The sequence below is a fragment of the Hemiscyllium ocellatum genome, chromosome 23 (genome assembly GCF_020745735.1).
Source record: "Hemiscyllium ocellatum isolate sHemOce1 chromosome 23, sHemOce1.pat.X.cur, whole genome shotgun sequence".
In the NCBI taxonomy this organism is placed as follows: domain Eukaryota; kingdom Metazoa; phylum Chordata; class Chondrichthyes; order Orectolobiformes; family Hemiscylliidae; genus Hemiscyllium; species Hemiscyllium ocellatum.
The window spans coordinates 21,988,489-22,003,733 of NC_083423.1; the positions used below are offsets into that span (position 1 = coordinate 21,988,489).

The 15,245-nt window shown below is 45.6% G+C and overlaps 1 protein-coding gene across 1 annotated transcript in view; it reads right to left on the minus strand.

Annotated features, from left to right (window-relative positions):
* Positions 1-15,245, minus strand: part of LOC132826691 (hematopoietic lineage cell-specific protein-like) — a 65,764-nt gene that overhangs the window by 14,296 nt on the left and 36,223 nt on the right. Inside the window, exons 7-12 of the mRNA XM_060842761.1 lie at positions 13,798-13,908; positions 12,840-12,950; positions 9,574-9,629; positions 8,154-8,223; positions 6,455-6,603; positions 1,558-1,788 (exon numbers count right to left, since the gene is read on the minus strand). Coding sequence (XP_060698744.1) covers positions 1,558-1,788; positions 6,455-6,603; positions 8,154-8,223; positions 9,574-9,629; positions 12,840-12,950; positions 13,798-13,908 — 728 coding nt within the window. The remainder of the gene's footprint in view (positions 1-1,557; positions 1,789-6,454; positions 6,604-8,153; positions 8,224-9,573; positions 9,630-12,839; positions 12,951-13,797; positions 13,909-15,245) is intronic.

A 15,245-nucleotide genomic window follows, 5' to 3' on the forward strand; every position in this document is an offset into this window, starting at 1 on the left:
TACTTTGCATTCCAGTTACTCTGTCTAAAATGAATCACCTCACACTTTTCCGCATTAAACTCTATTTGCCACCTCTCAGCCCAGCTCTGCAGCTTATCTATATCCACTTGTAATCTGCAACATTCTTTGGCATTACTCACAACTCCACCGACCTTAGCGTCATCCGCAAATTTATTAACTCTATCTGAATTCTGCAATTTGAGTCACTCCACCACTGATAGCCATGTTTTGAGCTTCAAGAACACTAAGCTCTGAAATCCCCTCCCTAAACATCTCTGCCTCTCTTCCTTTAAGACATCCCTCAGAACCTACTACTTTGACCAAGCATTTGCTCAGCTGCCCTATTATTTCCTCATGTAGCTCCGTGCTATACATTGCTTTATGATGCCCATGTGAAGTGACTTAATGCGTTTTATTGGGTTTAAAGTGCAAGTTGTTGCAATTGCAGTAACTCCCTCTGTACTATTTCATCAACCACTTCCAGGCACATACAGCATAGTTACCTTTAGAATGAAGCTCCCTCTACACTTTCCCCAAGCACTTCTGGGACAGATACAGTATATACCTAGTAACTCTCCCTCTGCGTAATTCCATTATCTATAGGATGGATAGAGTATGCAGTTACATACAGAGTAAAGCACTCTAATCAAAAGGGCAGGTAAAGTGTAATGTTCCCTCTGCCAACTATCACACTGAGTGACTTTTTATTAGAATGGCACTTATTATCAGATCAGTTAGAATACAGGAACAAGGATGTACTGCTATGGCTTATAAGGCTCTGGTCAGATCGCATTTAGAATATTGTGAGCAGTTTTGGACCCCGTATCTAAGGAAGGTTGTGCTGCCCTTGGAAGGGGTCCACAGGCAGTTTACAACAATGACCCTGGGGATGAAGGACTCATCATATGAGGAGCAGTTGAGGACCTTGGGTTTGTACACGATGGAGTTTAGAATAATGAGGGGGATCTCATTGAAATTTACAGAATACAGAGAGACCTGGACGGAGTGAATGTGAAAATGTTTCCCCTCATACGAGAAATTAGAACCTGGCGGCACAGCCTCAGAGTGAAGGGACGATCTTTTAGAAATAAGATGAGAAGAAATTTCTTCAGCCAGAGGATGGAGAATCGATGGAATGTATTACTGCAGTGGGCTGTGGAAGCTAAGTTATTGAATGTATTGAAGACGTACTTAGATAGTTCCTTGATTAGTAAGGAGATCAAAGGTTGCAGGGAGATGGGATTGAGAAACATATCAGCCACGATTGAATGGCGAAGCAGACTTAATGGGCTGAATGGCCTAATTCTGCTGCTCTATTTTACGGTTTTATGTGTCTCCCCATTTCCCAAAGTGGCCACCATCTGGTCTTCTAATGCCAACCCTGGCTGAAACAATGGCTTTGTGCTTAGGTCTCATGGTGACTCTGTGATTGCCCAAAAATATTCCATGTAGAAACATTACTTTGGGTAGAAAATGCTTGAGAAAGTACACGGAACGCTGTAGAAACTTTAATGTTCTGCCTCGTCCTTTGGTGGTTAATGATCAGATCTCCATTACCTCCTGGCAAGACTCAGGATTGTCATAGACTGCGGCTTCATCAGGCTCTGGCTCTGGTTCTGGTTCTAGTTCTGGCTCTGGTTCTGGCTGTGGCTCTGGCTGGGGTTCTGGCTCTGGCTCTGGCTCTGGCTCATTCATTGTTTTTTGACCCCGGGTTCGAGGAATAGGTGGAAGCTGTTTTGTTCTCGGAGGTTCTTGTATTTCTGCCTCTTCCTCCTGGCACACTTCCTCCTGTGAATGAAGAGGGTTAAAGGTTAATGTGGGAGGAATCTTTTGAAGCCGACTGCATTGTAGAAGTGATCAGTTCCCAACACATCTGACTGATGACCTCTCAACCCAGTAAGTTTTTGAACTCTCTGTTTAATCCATCCCACTTGGCTCAATTCTCTCTCTCGTGTCTTCCCAAGGAAGATCACCATCCCCCCACCCAACCCAATCAGTGCTTCCTTTCACTTCCCCTCCCGCATTTTTTTTAAACCAACTCATTTTATTTCCTGTTCTAACCCTGCACCAAGGCCTCAAGCTCTTTTCAGACATTTTCTCAGATGCCTGAGATTCTGACATCACAAATCGAGCTGTTTGTTCACATGTGAAGCCTGATGGTATATGTGTGAGGTCCGCCCTGTCTGAAGACCCCACACAACTGCCCATTCAACAGGAGTGGTTTCAGTGACTGGTCTTCCTATCACCAACGTTTGAATCTTTCATCAGTCTGGCATAGACAAAGGATTCAGATCAGTGGTACACAGCCATACAGTAAACAAACTTGCTGACACGTTATGTGAAGACACACTCCCAGGCTTGCAATAATGTGTGCAGTCAGAGAGCCATGTGGATGACTCTGTGAGTGAATGGTGAGAAGGAGCTGCCAATCCATGTGATGATGAACAGCGTTTTGCACTCCACACTATGTTCATGGATTGTTTGCCTTGACCCAGTGACAGCAGACTGCTCCTCACTCAGCAGGTCGAAGCTTCATAGTCTCAATCCAGAGCTTGGAACCCACTTCAAAGGGGCAGGGAGAGTTGTACCCTCAGAGGGCAGTATTAAGGGTGTGCCACACTCTCAGAGGGCATACAGAGAGTGTGCTGCACTCTCAGAGGGGCAGTACTGAGGGAGTTCCGCACTTGAGAGGGCAGCAGTGAGGGAATGCTGCACTCTCAGAGGGCAGTACTGAGGAACGTTGCACTCTAGAGGGGCAACACTGAGGGGGTGCCACACTCTCAGAGGGCAGCACTGAGGGAGTGCTGCACTCTAGAGGGGCAACACTGAGTGAGTGTTGCACTACAGAGGGCAGTAGTGAGGGAGTGCTGCACTCTCAGAGGGCAGTACTGAGAAGGTGCTGCACTCTCAGAGGGCAGTACCAAGGGAATGCCGCACTCTTAGAGGGGCAGTACCGAGGGGATGTTGCACTCTCAGAGGGACAGCACTGAGGGAGTGCCACACTCTTAAAGGGGTAGTACTCAGGGAGTGCCACACTCTCAGAGGAGCAGTACTGAGGAGGTATTGCACTCTCAGAGGGGCAGCACTGAGGGAGTGCCACACTCTCAGAGGGACAGCACTGAGGGAGTGTCACACACTCAGAGGGGCAGCACTGAAGGCATGCCACACTCTCAGAGGGGCAGCACTGAGGGAGTGCCACACTTTCAGAGGGGCAGCACTGAGGGAGTGCCACGCTCTCAGAGGGGCAGCACTGAAGGCATGCCACACTCTCAGGGTTCAGAATTGACAGAGTGCTACACTCTGGTGAGGCCGTGTTGATGGAATGCTGCATTGCTGGTGAACCAGTGCTGCATTATTGACCAGCTGCCTTTCAGGTACAACATCAAAGCTGCTCACGTGTTACCGATGGGTATAATTTACTGGGATAATTTTACAAACAAGACACTTGTGTCAGAAATCTTATTCCTGACAAAAAAAAACTCAAAACTGTTTCTAACAGCAGTCACCATTACAGAGAAAGATCTATCTACAGTAAAAGACAAAGGTCAAACAAGTGCACTTCTTCCTCATAAAATGGGATGGAGGCAATAAACGTACCACACAGCTGGCCAAAGTGTTAGTACAGAGTAGGAAACTACACATAGCTCAAAGCTCACTTCCAGTGAGATACCAACTGGCTGTCACTCATTTAGAGTTATGGAGAAGTACAGCACAGAAACAGACCTTTCCATCCAACTCGTCCATGCTGACCAGATATCCTAAATTAATCTCGTCCCATTTGCCAGCATTTGGCCCATATCCCTCTAAACCCTTCGTATTCATATACCCATCCAGATGCCTTTTAAATGTTGTTATTGTACCAGCCTCCACCACTTATTCTGGCAGCTCGTTCCTTATATGCACCACCCTCTGCGTGAAAAAGTTTCCCCTTTTTGATTAGATTAGATTCCCTACAGTGTGGAAACAGGGCCTTCGGCCCAACAAGTCCATACCGACCCTCCGAAGAGTAACCCACCCAGACCCATTTCACTTAGGTCCCTTTTCAATCATTCTCTTCTCATCTTAAACCTATGCCCTCTAGTTTTGGACTTCCCACCCTGGGGAAAAAGATCTTAACCATTCACCCTGTCCATGCCCCTCATGATTTTATAAGCCTCTATAAGGTCAGCCTTCAGCCTCTGGTACTCCGGGGAAAATAGTCCCAGCCTATTCAGCCTCTTTCTACAGCACAAACCCTCCAACTCTGACAACATCCTTGTAAATCTTTTCTGAACTCTTTCAAGTTTCACACCATCCTTTCTATAACAGAGAGATCAGAATTCAAAGGTGGCCAAGCCATTGTCCTGTACAGGGGCAACATGACCTCCCAACTCCTATACTCAATGCACTGACCTACAAAGGCAAGCATACCAAACACCACATTCATTTAGATCTTGGAATCCATTGTGAAAGATGAGATTTCTGAATACTTGGAAGTGTATGGTAAAATAGGGCAAAGTCAGCAAGGTTTCATCAAGGGGAGGTCATGCCTGACAAATCTGCTAGAATTCTCTGAGGAAGTAACAAGCAGGTTAGACCAAGGAGGGCCAATGGATGTTATCCACCTAGTCTTCAAGAAGGCCTTTGACAAGGTGCCGTACAGCAGGCTACTGAGTAAGATAAGAGCCCATGGTGTTAGAGGCAAGGTGCTGGCATGGATAGAAGCTTGGCTGTCAGGCAGAGAGTGGGGCTAAAAGGGTCCTTCTCAGGATGGCAGCCAGTGACAAGTGGTGTTCTGCAAGGTTCAGTGTTGGGACCACAGCTTTTCACTTCATACATTAACAATCTAGATGAAGGAACTGAGGGCATTCTAGCTAAGTTTGCAGCTGATACAAAAATAGATAGAGGAACAGATAGCATTGAGGAGATGAGGAGGCTGCAGAAGGATTTGACAGGTTCGCAGAGTGGGCAAAGAAGTGGCAGATGGAGTACAACATGGGAAAATGTAAATTCATGCACTTTGGTAGGAAGCATAGAGGAATGGATTATTTTCTAAATAGGGAGAAAATTCAGAAGTCGGAAGTGCAAAGAAACTTGGGAGATCTAGCAAGGATTCTCTCAAGGTAAACTTGCAGGTTGAGTCAGTAGTTAGGAATGATGGCATTTATTTTGAGAGGGCTTGAATATAAAAACAGGGCTGTACTTCTGAGGCTTTATAAGACCGTGGTCAGACCACATTTGGAGTATTGTGGGCAGTTTTGGGCCCCATGCCTCAGGAAGCCCTGGAGCGGGTTCAGAGGAGGTTCGTGAGAATGGTCCCAGGAGTGAAAAGCTTAACATATGAGGAACATTTGAGGATGCCAGGTCTATACTCAATGAAGTTTAGAAAGATGAGAGGGAATCTAATTGAAACATACAGAATGCTGGATCGCCTGGACAGAGTAGATGTTGGGAAGATGTTTCCATTGATAGGAGAGACTCGGACCAGAGGGCACAGCCTTAGGCAAAAGAAAAGACCTTTTAGAATGGAGATCAGGAGAAACCTCTTCAGCCAGAGAGTGGTGAATCTATGGAATTCATTGTCCCAGAAGGCTGTGAAGGCCAGGTCATTGCATATATTTAAGAGTGAGATAGATAGGTTCTTGAGTATCAGGGGATCAAGGGTTACGGGGAGAAAGCAGGTGAGAAATTTATCAGCCATGACTGAATGGCGGGCAGACTTGATGGGTTGAAGGGCCTAATTTCTGGCTCTATGTCTTATGCTCTTATCCTATTTACCTGTCACTCCACTATCGAGGAACTTTGAACCTGCATTCCAAAATCTCTTTGTTCAGCAACACTCCCCAAGGCCTTACCATTAAGTGTATAAGTCCTGCTCTGATGTGCCTTTCCAAAGTGCAGCATGTCATATTTATCAAAATTAAACTCCATCCGCAACTCCTTGGCCCATTGGCCTATCTGATCAAGATCCCATTGTACTTTGAGGTAACCTTCTTTGCTGTCCACTACACCTCCAATTTTGGTGTCATCTGTAAACTTACTAACCACACCTCCTGTGTTCAAATCCAAATCATTTATAGAAAGCATAAAAAGTCATCGATCCAGCAACAACCCTTTTGACACACCGCTGGTCACAGGCCTCCAATTTGAAAAGTAACCCTCCCCCACCACCCTCCGTCTTCTATCTTTGAGCCAGTTCTGTATCCAAGTGGCTAGTTGTCCATGTACTCCATGTGGTTGAACCTTGTTAATCAGTCTACCTTGTCAAACGCTTTACTGAAGTCCATATAGATCACGTCTACCACTCTGCCCCCATCAATCCTCTTTGTTACTTCTTCAAAAAACTCTATCAAGTTTGTGAGACATGATTTCCCACCCACAAAGCCATGTTGACCATCCCTAATCAGTCCTTGCCTGTCCAAATGTATGTAAATCCTATCCCTCAGAAATCCCCCCAGGTCTGTCACTTGCTTACCTGCTGCTTCCTTTGTGCCTGCTCTCGCTCCTGTTTCTCTCGGGCTTGTCTCCGAGCCCTCTCCTCCTCCGCTCGCTTCTTGTTCTCTTCTTCACTGGCTTTAGCCAAGTTCTCGAACCTGGCCTTCAGGCTACTTGCACCACTGTTGGCTGCAGATACAAAGCCAGAGATGGTCTGTGAGAAAAATGGGGTATGGGGAACAGATAGACACAGAGATAAAAGGAGGAGAGGGAGAAAGAGAGAACAAAAAGGGAGGAAGAGAGCGTGGGAAGAGAGGAAAGGAGAAAATGGAGGGGGGAAGAAAGGAAAATAAGAGAAAATGGATGACAAATTCATTTGAGTTGAGACAGGAGATTCTGGGAGAAGGGAGACTAAGGGAGGAATAGGATTAAAAGACAGGCAAGGAAGGTGAGAATCAGAAATAAGAGAGATAGATATAGGTTTGTTCTGAGGAAGAGTCACCTGACCCAAAACATTAACATTGATTTCTCTTCATAGATGCTGCCTGACGTGCTGAGTGTTTCCAGCAATTTGTGTTCTTAATTGGATATAGGTTTGGTTCTCAGATGTGAAAAGAATGATGGAGGGAGGACGTCAAGTGGTAGAAAATGTGCAAGTTAAAAAGTGTAATACAGAGAGAGTAACAGAGGATGCCTCGGTTATTAAAATCAGTTCATGACACAATATGTACATGTGAGTATAATGGAACAGGGTGACAAAACACTGACACAGGGAGCACAGAAAGAAGGTGGAAATACTGACACACAGAACACTATCATAGTGTGTGGGAACATTGTCAAACTGGAACTCCCATCTTCCTTATGTATTGAAACTGAAACATTGTATGTATGTAACAGGGTATATGGAGAATGTGATCTGCTGTGGCTATCAGACCACTCATCATTACAGAGAACAGGAATGCATCAGTCCAATGACCAGTCAGCACTGGCCAAACTTATTCCAGACTGGCAGCACTGGAGTTGGCCTCAGTACCTCTGGGCTAAACCGTGACAGAGGAGATGAAGTAGCGCAGGAATAAAAGCCATGGACCAGTATTCCAGCTGCTGATTGATTAGATTAGATTGCTTACAGTGTGGAAACAGGCCCTTCGGCCCAACAAGTCCACACCGACCCGCCGAAGCGCTACCCACCCATACCCCTACATTTACCCCTCACCTAACACTACAGGCAATTTAGCATGGCCAATTCACCTGACCCGCAGATCTTTGGACTGTGGGAGGAAACCGGAGCACCCAGAGGAAACCCACACAGACACGGGGAGAACGTGCAAACTCCACACAGTCTGTCGCCTGAGTCGGGAATTGAACCCGGGTCTCAGGCGCCATGAAGCAGCAGTGCTAACCACTGTGCCACCGTGCTGCCCACCTCTGTTAATTCCCTAAGAGGGACATGGGTGTGTCACTGGCACAGAAGGGTGTGATGAGTCTTGGATGTAATGACACCTCTTGCTGAGAGTCCCTGTCTGGGCTCAGACATTGATGAGCTACTGGGAGCTTGTCTGATTCTCAGTGAATAGAACTTAGGTAAGGGTCAGAGCATCCAGGGAAACCATAGAGGAATGGAGAGACAGGAAACTGAAAAGTAACTATGTGAATCGTTTGCCAATTAAGATGATGGAACCAACTTGGCACCATCTACACTTATATTCCATCATTCCAGATCGGCTACACCAACTCACAAGCTTCTACAGGCCTTGTCTTTTGATAGGACGAGGTTGGACTCTCCATCTCAGTGAAAGAGGCAGCGTTCTGGAACATGAATTGAGAAACCAGTCAGTCAACCAACAGTTTAACGAGAGAGTAAAAACAGACCTGAGCTTCAGTTAGAAACCATACCATAAGGACATTTAGATATAGGAGCAGAATTAGGCCATTCAGTCCATCGGCCCCGCCATCTGATCATAGCTGGTAGGTTTCTGACTCCTATTCTCCTGTTCACTCCCTATAACCCTTGACACCCTTACTAATCAAGATCCTTGCCCAGAGACTAGCGGTCCTGCAGAATGCCAATCCCATACACACACTTCCCTGCTCAAGGGCAAGAAAAGACAAAACAGGTTTTGTATCCCCTGGAAGTCTTCTGTACACCTCTGAAAGGCCAGGTCCAAAGCACAGGCCTGGCCTGTGGATTTCTCTACTATAGCTCAATCTTTCAGCTGAGGGACAAATCCCTGGGGAGAACGATAAGGGTTTATAAAATAGCAATTAGGATGTAAATGTGACATTGCTAAGGGTGAGCGTGATTTACCAGTGAACTTAAGGCCAAACTTTCTCCTTCCACAGGGCTTCAAGAGCCCTGGCTGTGGGACAGGCAGAATAATCAGGAGGGCTCTTCAACTAAAGCCAGCACGTGTCAGCAGCTGCCTGGGGACACCACATGTTCCCTGCAGAGAACAATCACTTTATTTCAACTCTATCTGCTAATTCACCAAAAATTTCCAAATCAACTCCCAACTTTCCCTCCAATTCTGCGTGCTTTCATTTTAGTCATAACTTTTTATGACAGATTTCATTCTTCCAGGGGCACAGTAAGGGCATAAATGTAAATTCAGGTCATAAGCTTAAGTCCTGGGTAAGGGCTCGAACCTACAATCCTTTCAGGTGAGACTTGCTACCTCCAAGCCTCATTGACACATAAAAGATTCAACTCAATGAAGTTGAAGAAGAATTTTGAAAGTTAATCTGAACAGGAAATGTAAGAGGTACAACAATGTAGATATCCGTCAATGTACTGTTGGCATGGAAATGATAAAACATCAATCAAGCTATTGGAGCCATGTATCTGAATACTTGACTCTCTAGTCTGCTGGAACATTGATGTAAAGAGTCATGGTTTAAAAGGCAACGCAGCAGCAAGGGGAAGAGCAAGTAAGTAAGTCAAAGTGCAAAGCCAAGCTTGGGTTTACAATATTAGAATCATTGGGTCATACAGCATCGAAGCAGACCGTTCAGTCCAACTCATCCATGTCAACCAGGTGTCTGAAACTGAACTAGTCCCATTTGCCTGGGTTTAGCCCATTGTTGGAAAAAATGGGGACGTTCCATGGCTTGCGTTGTTACATAGAGCTGTGACACATCTGACGGAGTTTAAATGAGTACCTTGTCCATCCGGTCCTGCTGTACTCCATATCGCCCACCGAAGCCCTTGGCGTAATCTGTAGAAGGAAGGCAAACAACACAGAAATGACAAAAAGGAGTAAAAGCTCTGTTTGATCTCTCCTAACGGCACTTCCAGGGAATTGATGTCAATCATGGTGCTCTGAGATTGGCTAACTCAGCATGCGCCAAGCATTGAACATGGGGCCTTTAACAAGGCCCAGTGTCATAGCGAGCTATACAAGTGGGAACTGGAAGCTCCTTGAGTACCTGTCAATTGGATCATGAGTGATCTATATCCGAATACCAGTTGTGCAATTGGGAAAGGTCTGGGATTTTGCAGCATTATCATGCCTTGCAGTTGCTTGCCTAAGGGGCAATGTGGTGTGTGCTTAACATCTCTATTTCACCAGAAGCATATTAGTTCATCCCTTAACTCTATCCACAGAGGAGTGGGTAGTGCTAGAGTACTGGTGGGCAGCTAATGATCCAATACACAAAATGGGAGATGGAATAAAACTGCGGGTAAAAGTCCATTCAGTGGGAAAATCCTGGGATCTATACTACAAACAACAGAAGCACATCCAGAAACAGGAAATACTTTCAAAAATAGTAAGCACAGAATCTGAAGTGTTTAGTCATCTTTAATTAATTTCATTAAATTACTTGAATTGTAATGGAGAGTACAAAATAACAACATCAAACAGTATTTATATAGCACTCTTTTTATTTTGCATAGAATATGAGCTGTTTTTTTGGTCCATTTCCAATTGTGCTTGAGAAAGTGTTGGTGTGGTATGTTCTTGAATATTGTTGTCCTATTTAGGACAGATCAATCCACAGTGCAGTTGAAATGAGCACAGTGCTGTCCTGTTACACTTTTTCTTACAACTGTGTAATTATAATATAAAGTATTTTGTAAAGAAGGCTTATCTACCTTTGTCAAATGGGCACAGAAACTTCAAAGGTGGCTTGCTGAAGTCACATGACTGTTGCACAGCTCTATGACTCTACTCTTGTTGATTCACTACAGCCAAGAATGCAGACAGACTGATGTGTTACCAATCACAAAAGGCAGCACTTAGGATTCCATTCACCCTCAGGAAAGCAATGGGCCCTTCTAAAATTGTGAGAATTCAAAGCTTCTGAGAGAATAGGGCACAGGAAGGACACTACCAAGAATTCCAGCAAAATTGGCTTTGTTTTGTGGAACAGTGCTTCATCAAAGATACGTAGCAGCAATTTTAAGTTTTCACCTGTGAGCAATCAGTTGTAAACTATCATTTTGAGCAACAATTAAAACAGAACTCTGAAAGAGGCCATCAGAGATCGAGGGGGTCACCAATAGGAACACAAAAGGAGGTCAACCAACGACAGGTCTACAATACTGTTGTGATTGGAACTGGGTGGATCCCATAGTTTATATGTGTCAGCCAGGGTCAATCAGGGAGCCCTGGCTGACAGATATAAACAGGGACATCTCCTGATGTCAGGGACAGACTCTGAGCTGGCTGTCACAGCCAGTGCACTGTGCCCATGTAAATAAATGAGTGACTTGGTGATGGGATACTGGCCTCTGTGCAGTTATTTCAAATACTGAACCAGGTTATCATAGGCCACAACCAGCAGTGTCATAAATGTAAAATAAAGGGAATTTCACTTCCTCCCAGAACCTGTACTGCTCAAGCCACCTGTGAGAAAAATCTCCAATAATTCGACTACAGAAACCATCACAGTGTCGGACTTTAACTTTCAATCCCTTCACCTTAGAAAGAGAACTCTTTAAACAAGGCAAGCCCTCAACACTAACAGGCCAATCTTGCTTTCATCATTATTTGTATCTTTTACCAATGCCTCTTAAGCCTTATATCTGCATTTCAGCCAATAATTGTATTCCTTTTTACTTTGACATAAGAATTTCAGTGGTGATTATTCAAAAACTAGCCTTTGATCATTTTAAGGTCAAATGCTGGCCAAGTTTAATTTAGAACATTCAAAAAAGACCCACAGAGGGCTGAAATGAGCTGTACAAATTTTCAGTCTTCACAAACAGAGTTGCTATAGCAATGGCATCTTCATAAACATGATGTTATCCAAACCTCTGCTGCCTGTGTCCTTACTGTCACTATGTGCTGTTCAACTGTTTGCTGACCTGATTGAGCAGTACCCCATCTTTAATTTTCTTGTTCAATTTTGTTTTCAAATCACTCCATGGCCTTCCCCTTCTGAGCAGTCTCCTCCAGCACACAAACTCTACACGATATCTGCTTTAATTCTGAACTCTTCAGGATTCATGATTTTAACTGCTCCACCGTTGTCTCACCTGCCTACGTCCTAAGTTCTGCAATTCCCACCCTAAATCTCTGGTTATCTTGATCTCTTTTTCCTCCTTTTAAAGCCTACCTCTTTGACCATCTGTCCTAAGGATTTATCAGGTTGATGTCAAACTTTGCTCCAAACTGCACAATGCACTACTTTGGAACCAATCATTATGTTCAAGGTGCTATAAAAATGCGAGTTATTGTTGATGAATTTCAGTTTGAGTGAGAATGCCCCCCAAGTTCTCATCGCACTCAGTAGGAGATCAGGCTTCTCTCCCCCACTTGGCATTGTAAATATATAAATGGCTGATTGATGAGTACAGGGAGCCACTCCACTGAGCTCTCGCACCTCGATGCCAATATTGGAATTTTCCACCAGAGGTAAGATCACCAGACTGTCCCAAAGTGAAAGCGTGAACTACAATGAGATGCAGTCAATAAATGACATACCTGAATCGTTTGTATCCCCTTGTATGCAGGATACAGATACAGACAGTCCTTGAATTGCTGCAGGCATTGGCGGAAGGGGTTATGGGTTATGTTTGAAATGGGTCATTTGACCTCAGCTAATCAGATGTCGATTGCTTGGGTTGCTTGAAATGGCAATGCCAACCTTCCCTTTACACAGGAGGACGAGCTGTAACCCCTCCTGCCCGATGTGGGCATACAGACACTGTCCCTCCCCAACCCAGCGTCTTCCCTCAGAATAATTGTGGGGGAGGAGGCTGTTGTCAGGGATTAAAACAGAGCTGACCAAAGTCTGGCCTTACTGATGGTCATTCAAGGCCTGGCGGATCTCTGACAAAACTCCCCATTGTCACTAGCTCATTATTGTCTGGTATTATCTGGGGAGGGCAGGGAGGGGGGCACGGGGTGGGGGTGGGGGAGAGGTGGGGGGGCAGTGCACCCATATTTATTTACTGCCAAGATCTTCACTCTGCCCCTCACCTGTCTGTGATTCATGAAGCTTGACCTCCTCCTTATGATCCCAACCGTGTGCAGTTTTATCCTGGTGGTCCTTCTGTACTCCATACTTCCCTCCAAACCCTTTCGCATAATCTGCAAGGCAATTGCATCAATCTCACATTCTTGGTGCCATTATATCATGCAGTCAGTCAGGTGAATGCACTAAGTTGATTCATGCGAAGAGGGTGAATTCTCAGAGACTTTATCTCTTCCCATTTGGATTAAGTAGAGCCAATAGTGAAGGGATGAAAATCTCCCCCAGGTGGTTTCACGGGACACAAACTAAGACACTTCCTGAAGCTATTATGCTAAAATAATCATAATATAGCCGTCTCAATCAGGAAGATTTATTCAGGGAATGTAAAGCAGGGAGAGGGTTTTGCATTAGTGGGTGTAATTAGGAGGTGCCGTTCTGTATGGGGGATGGGGAATGGGATCATGAGAAGTGAGGGAGCAGTTGTACCATTCTGTGTGCGTGGATGGGAGATATAGGAATACAAGGTATCAGTTTGTGTGAATGGGTGAGATTGGGTTGCACAGTGGCTCAGTGGTTAACGCTGCTGCTTCACAATGCTGGGAACGCATGCTCGATTCCAGCCTCTGGCAACCCTGTGTGGAGTTGCAGATTCTCCCTGTGTCTGCGCGGGTTTCCTCTGGGTGCTCCAGTTTCCTCCCAACACTCCAAAGATTAGGTTGATTGGCCATGGTAAATTGCACATAGTGTCCAGGTATGTGCAGGCTTGGTGGATTAGCCATGGGAAATGCAGGGATGGAAGAGGGGAGGTGGATCTGGGTGGGATGATCTTTGGCAAGTTGGTGCAGACTTGATGGGCACTGTAGGGATTTGATGTGGGAATGGGAAGTACCATTCTGAATGGGAATGCATGGGAATAGGAGGTAGCAGCCTGTGAGAGTAGCAGGAGGGGTGTGATGAACATACCTTTCTGTGAATCATGTTTCTCAGTTGTTCCCTTGTAGTCATATCCCAGAGCAGATTTATCCACCTTGTCCTTTTCAACTCCGTATTTCCCTCCAAATCCTTTGGCATAATCTGAGAGAGTTGAAGAAACAATCAAATCAGGGTAAATCTCTAACCATTTGACTCACTGTGGTTTTGCCAAACCTGTAAAGGCGCTCCACAAGTTAATCCAAACTCTGCTCTTTCCCGGATGTTACTCCTCAAGGAGGAAGGGGCTGGTAATCAAGCCCCACTACGCCAGGAATCATGCCAAAAGCATGAATGTTTTACTGAATCACCAAAATGGTCAATTTGTTTCCATTTATTACTCATTAATAGAACATACGAGATTTTCACCAGGTTTCTCTAATAAATGCAAAGATAACTTGTTTCTTGTAACCAAATTCACTCTTTAAACTTATGACAAAAATTGGCTAAGAACTAAGCTGTATTCAAGATTTAATCTTTTCTCTTAATCTTGGATAAACACATTGGGGAAAAAAGCAAGACAATACAGCTCTGCAGAGGTAGTAGACAGTTTATTAATTTGAAATGGATTGAAGGGCTATGGGGAGTGGGTAGGAAAGGGGAGTTGAGGCTGAGATGAGGTCAGCCATTATTGTATTAAATGCCGGCGCTGCCTCGTGCTCCCACGAGGAGGTTGAACAGTTCATCAACTTTACTAACACCTTCCATCCCGACCTGAAATTCACCTGGACTGTCTCAGACTCCTCCCTCCCCTTCCTAGACCTTTCCATTTCTATCTCGGGCGACCGACTCAACACAGACATCTATTATAAACCGACTGACTCCCACAGCTACCTGGACTACACCTCCTCCCACCCTGCCCCCTGTAAAAACGCCATCCCATATTCCCAATTCCTTCGTCTCCGCCGCATCTGCTCCCAGGAGGACCAATTCCAACACCGCACAACCCAGATGGCCTCCTTCTTCAAGGACCGCAGATTCCCCCCAGACGTGATCGACGATGCCCTCCACCGCATCTCCTCCACTTCCCGCTCCTCCGCCCTTGAGCCCCGCTCCTCCAACCGCCACCAAGACAGAACCCCACTGGTTCTCACCTACCACCCCACCAACCTGCGCATACAACGTATTATCCGCCGCCATTTCCGCCACCTCCAAACGGACCCCACCACCAAGGATATATTTCCCTCCCCTCCCCTATCAGCGTTCCGCAAGGACCACTCCCTTCGTGACTCCCTTGTCAGATCCACACCCCCCACCAACCCAACCTCCACCCCCGGCACCTTCCCCTGCAACCGCAGGAAATGTAAAACTTGCGCCCACACCTCCACACTCACTTCCCTCCAAGGCCCCAAGGGATCCTTCCATATCCGCCACAAGTTCACCTGTACCTCCACACACATCATCTATTGCATCCGCTGCACCCGATGTGGCCTCCTCTATAT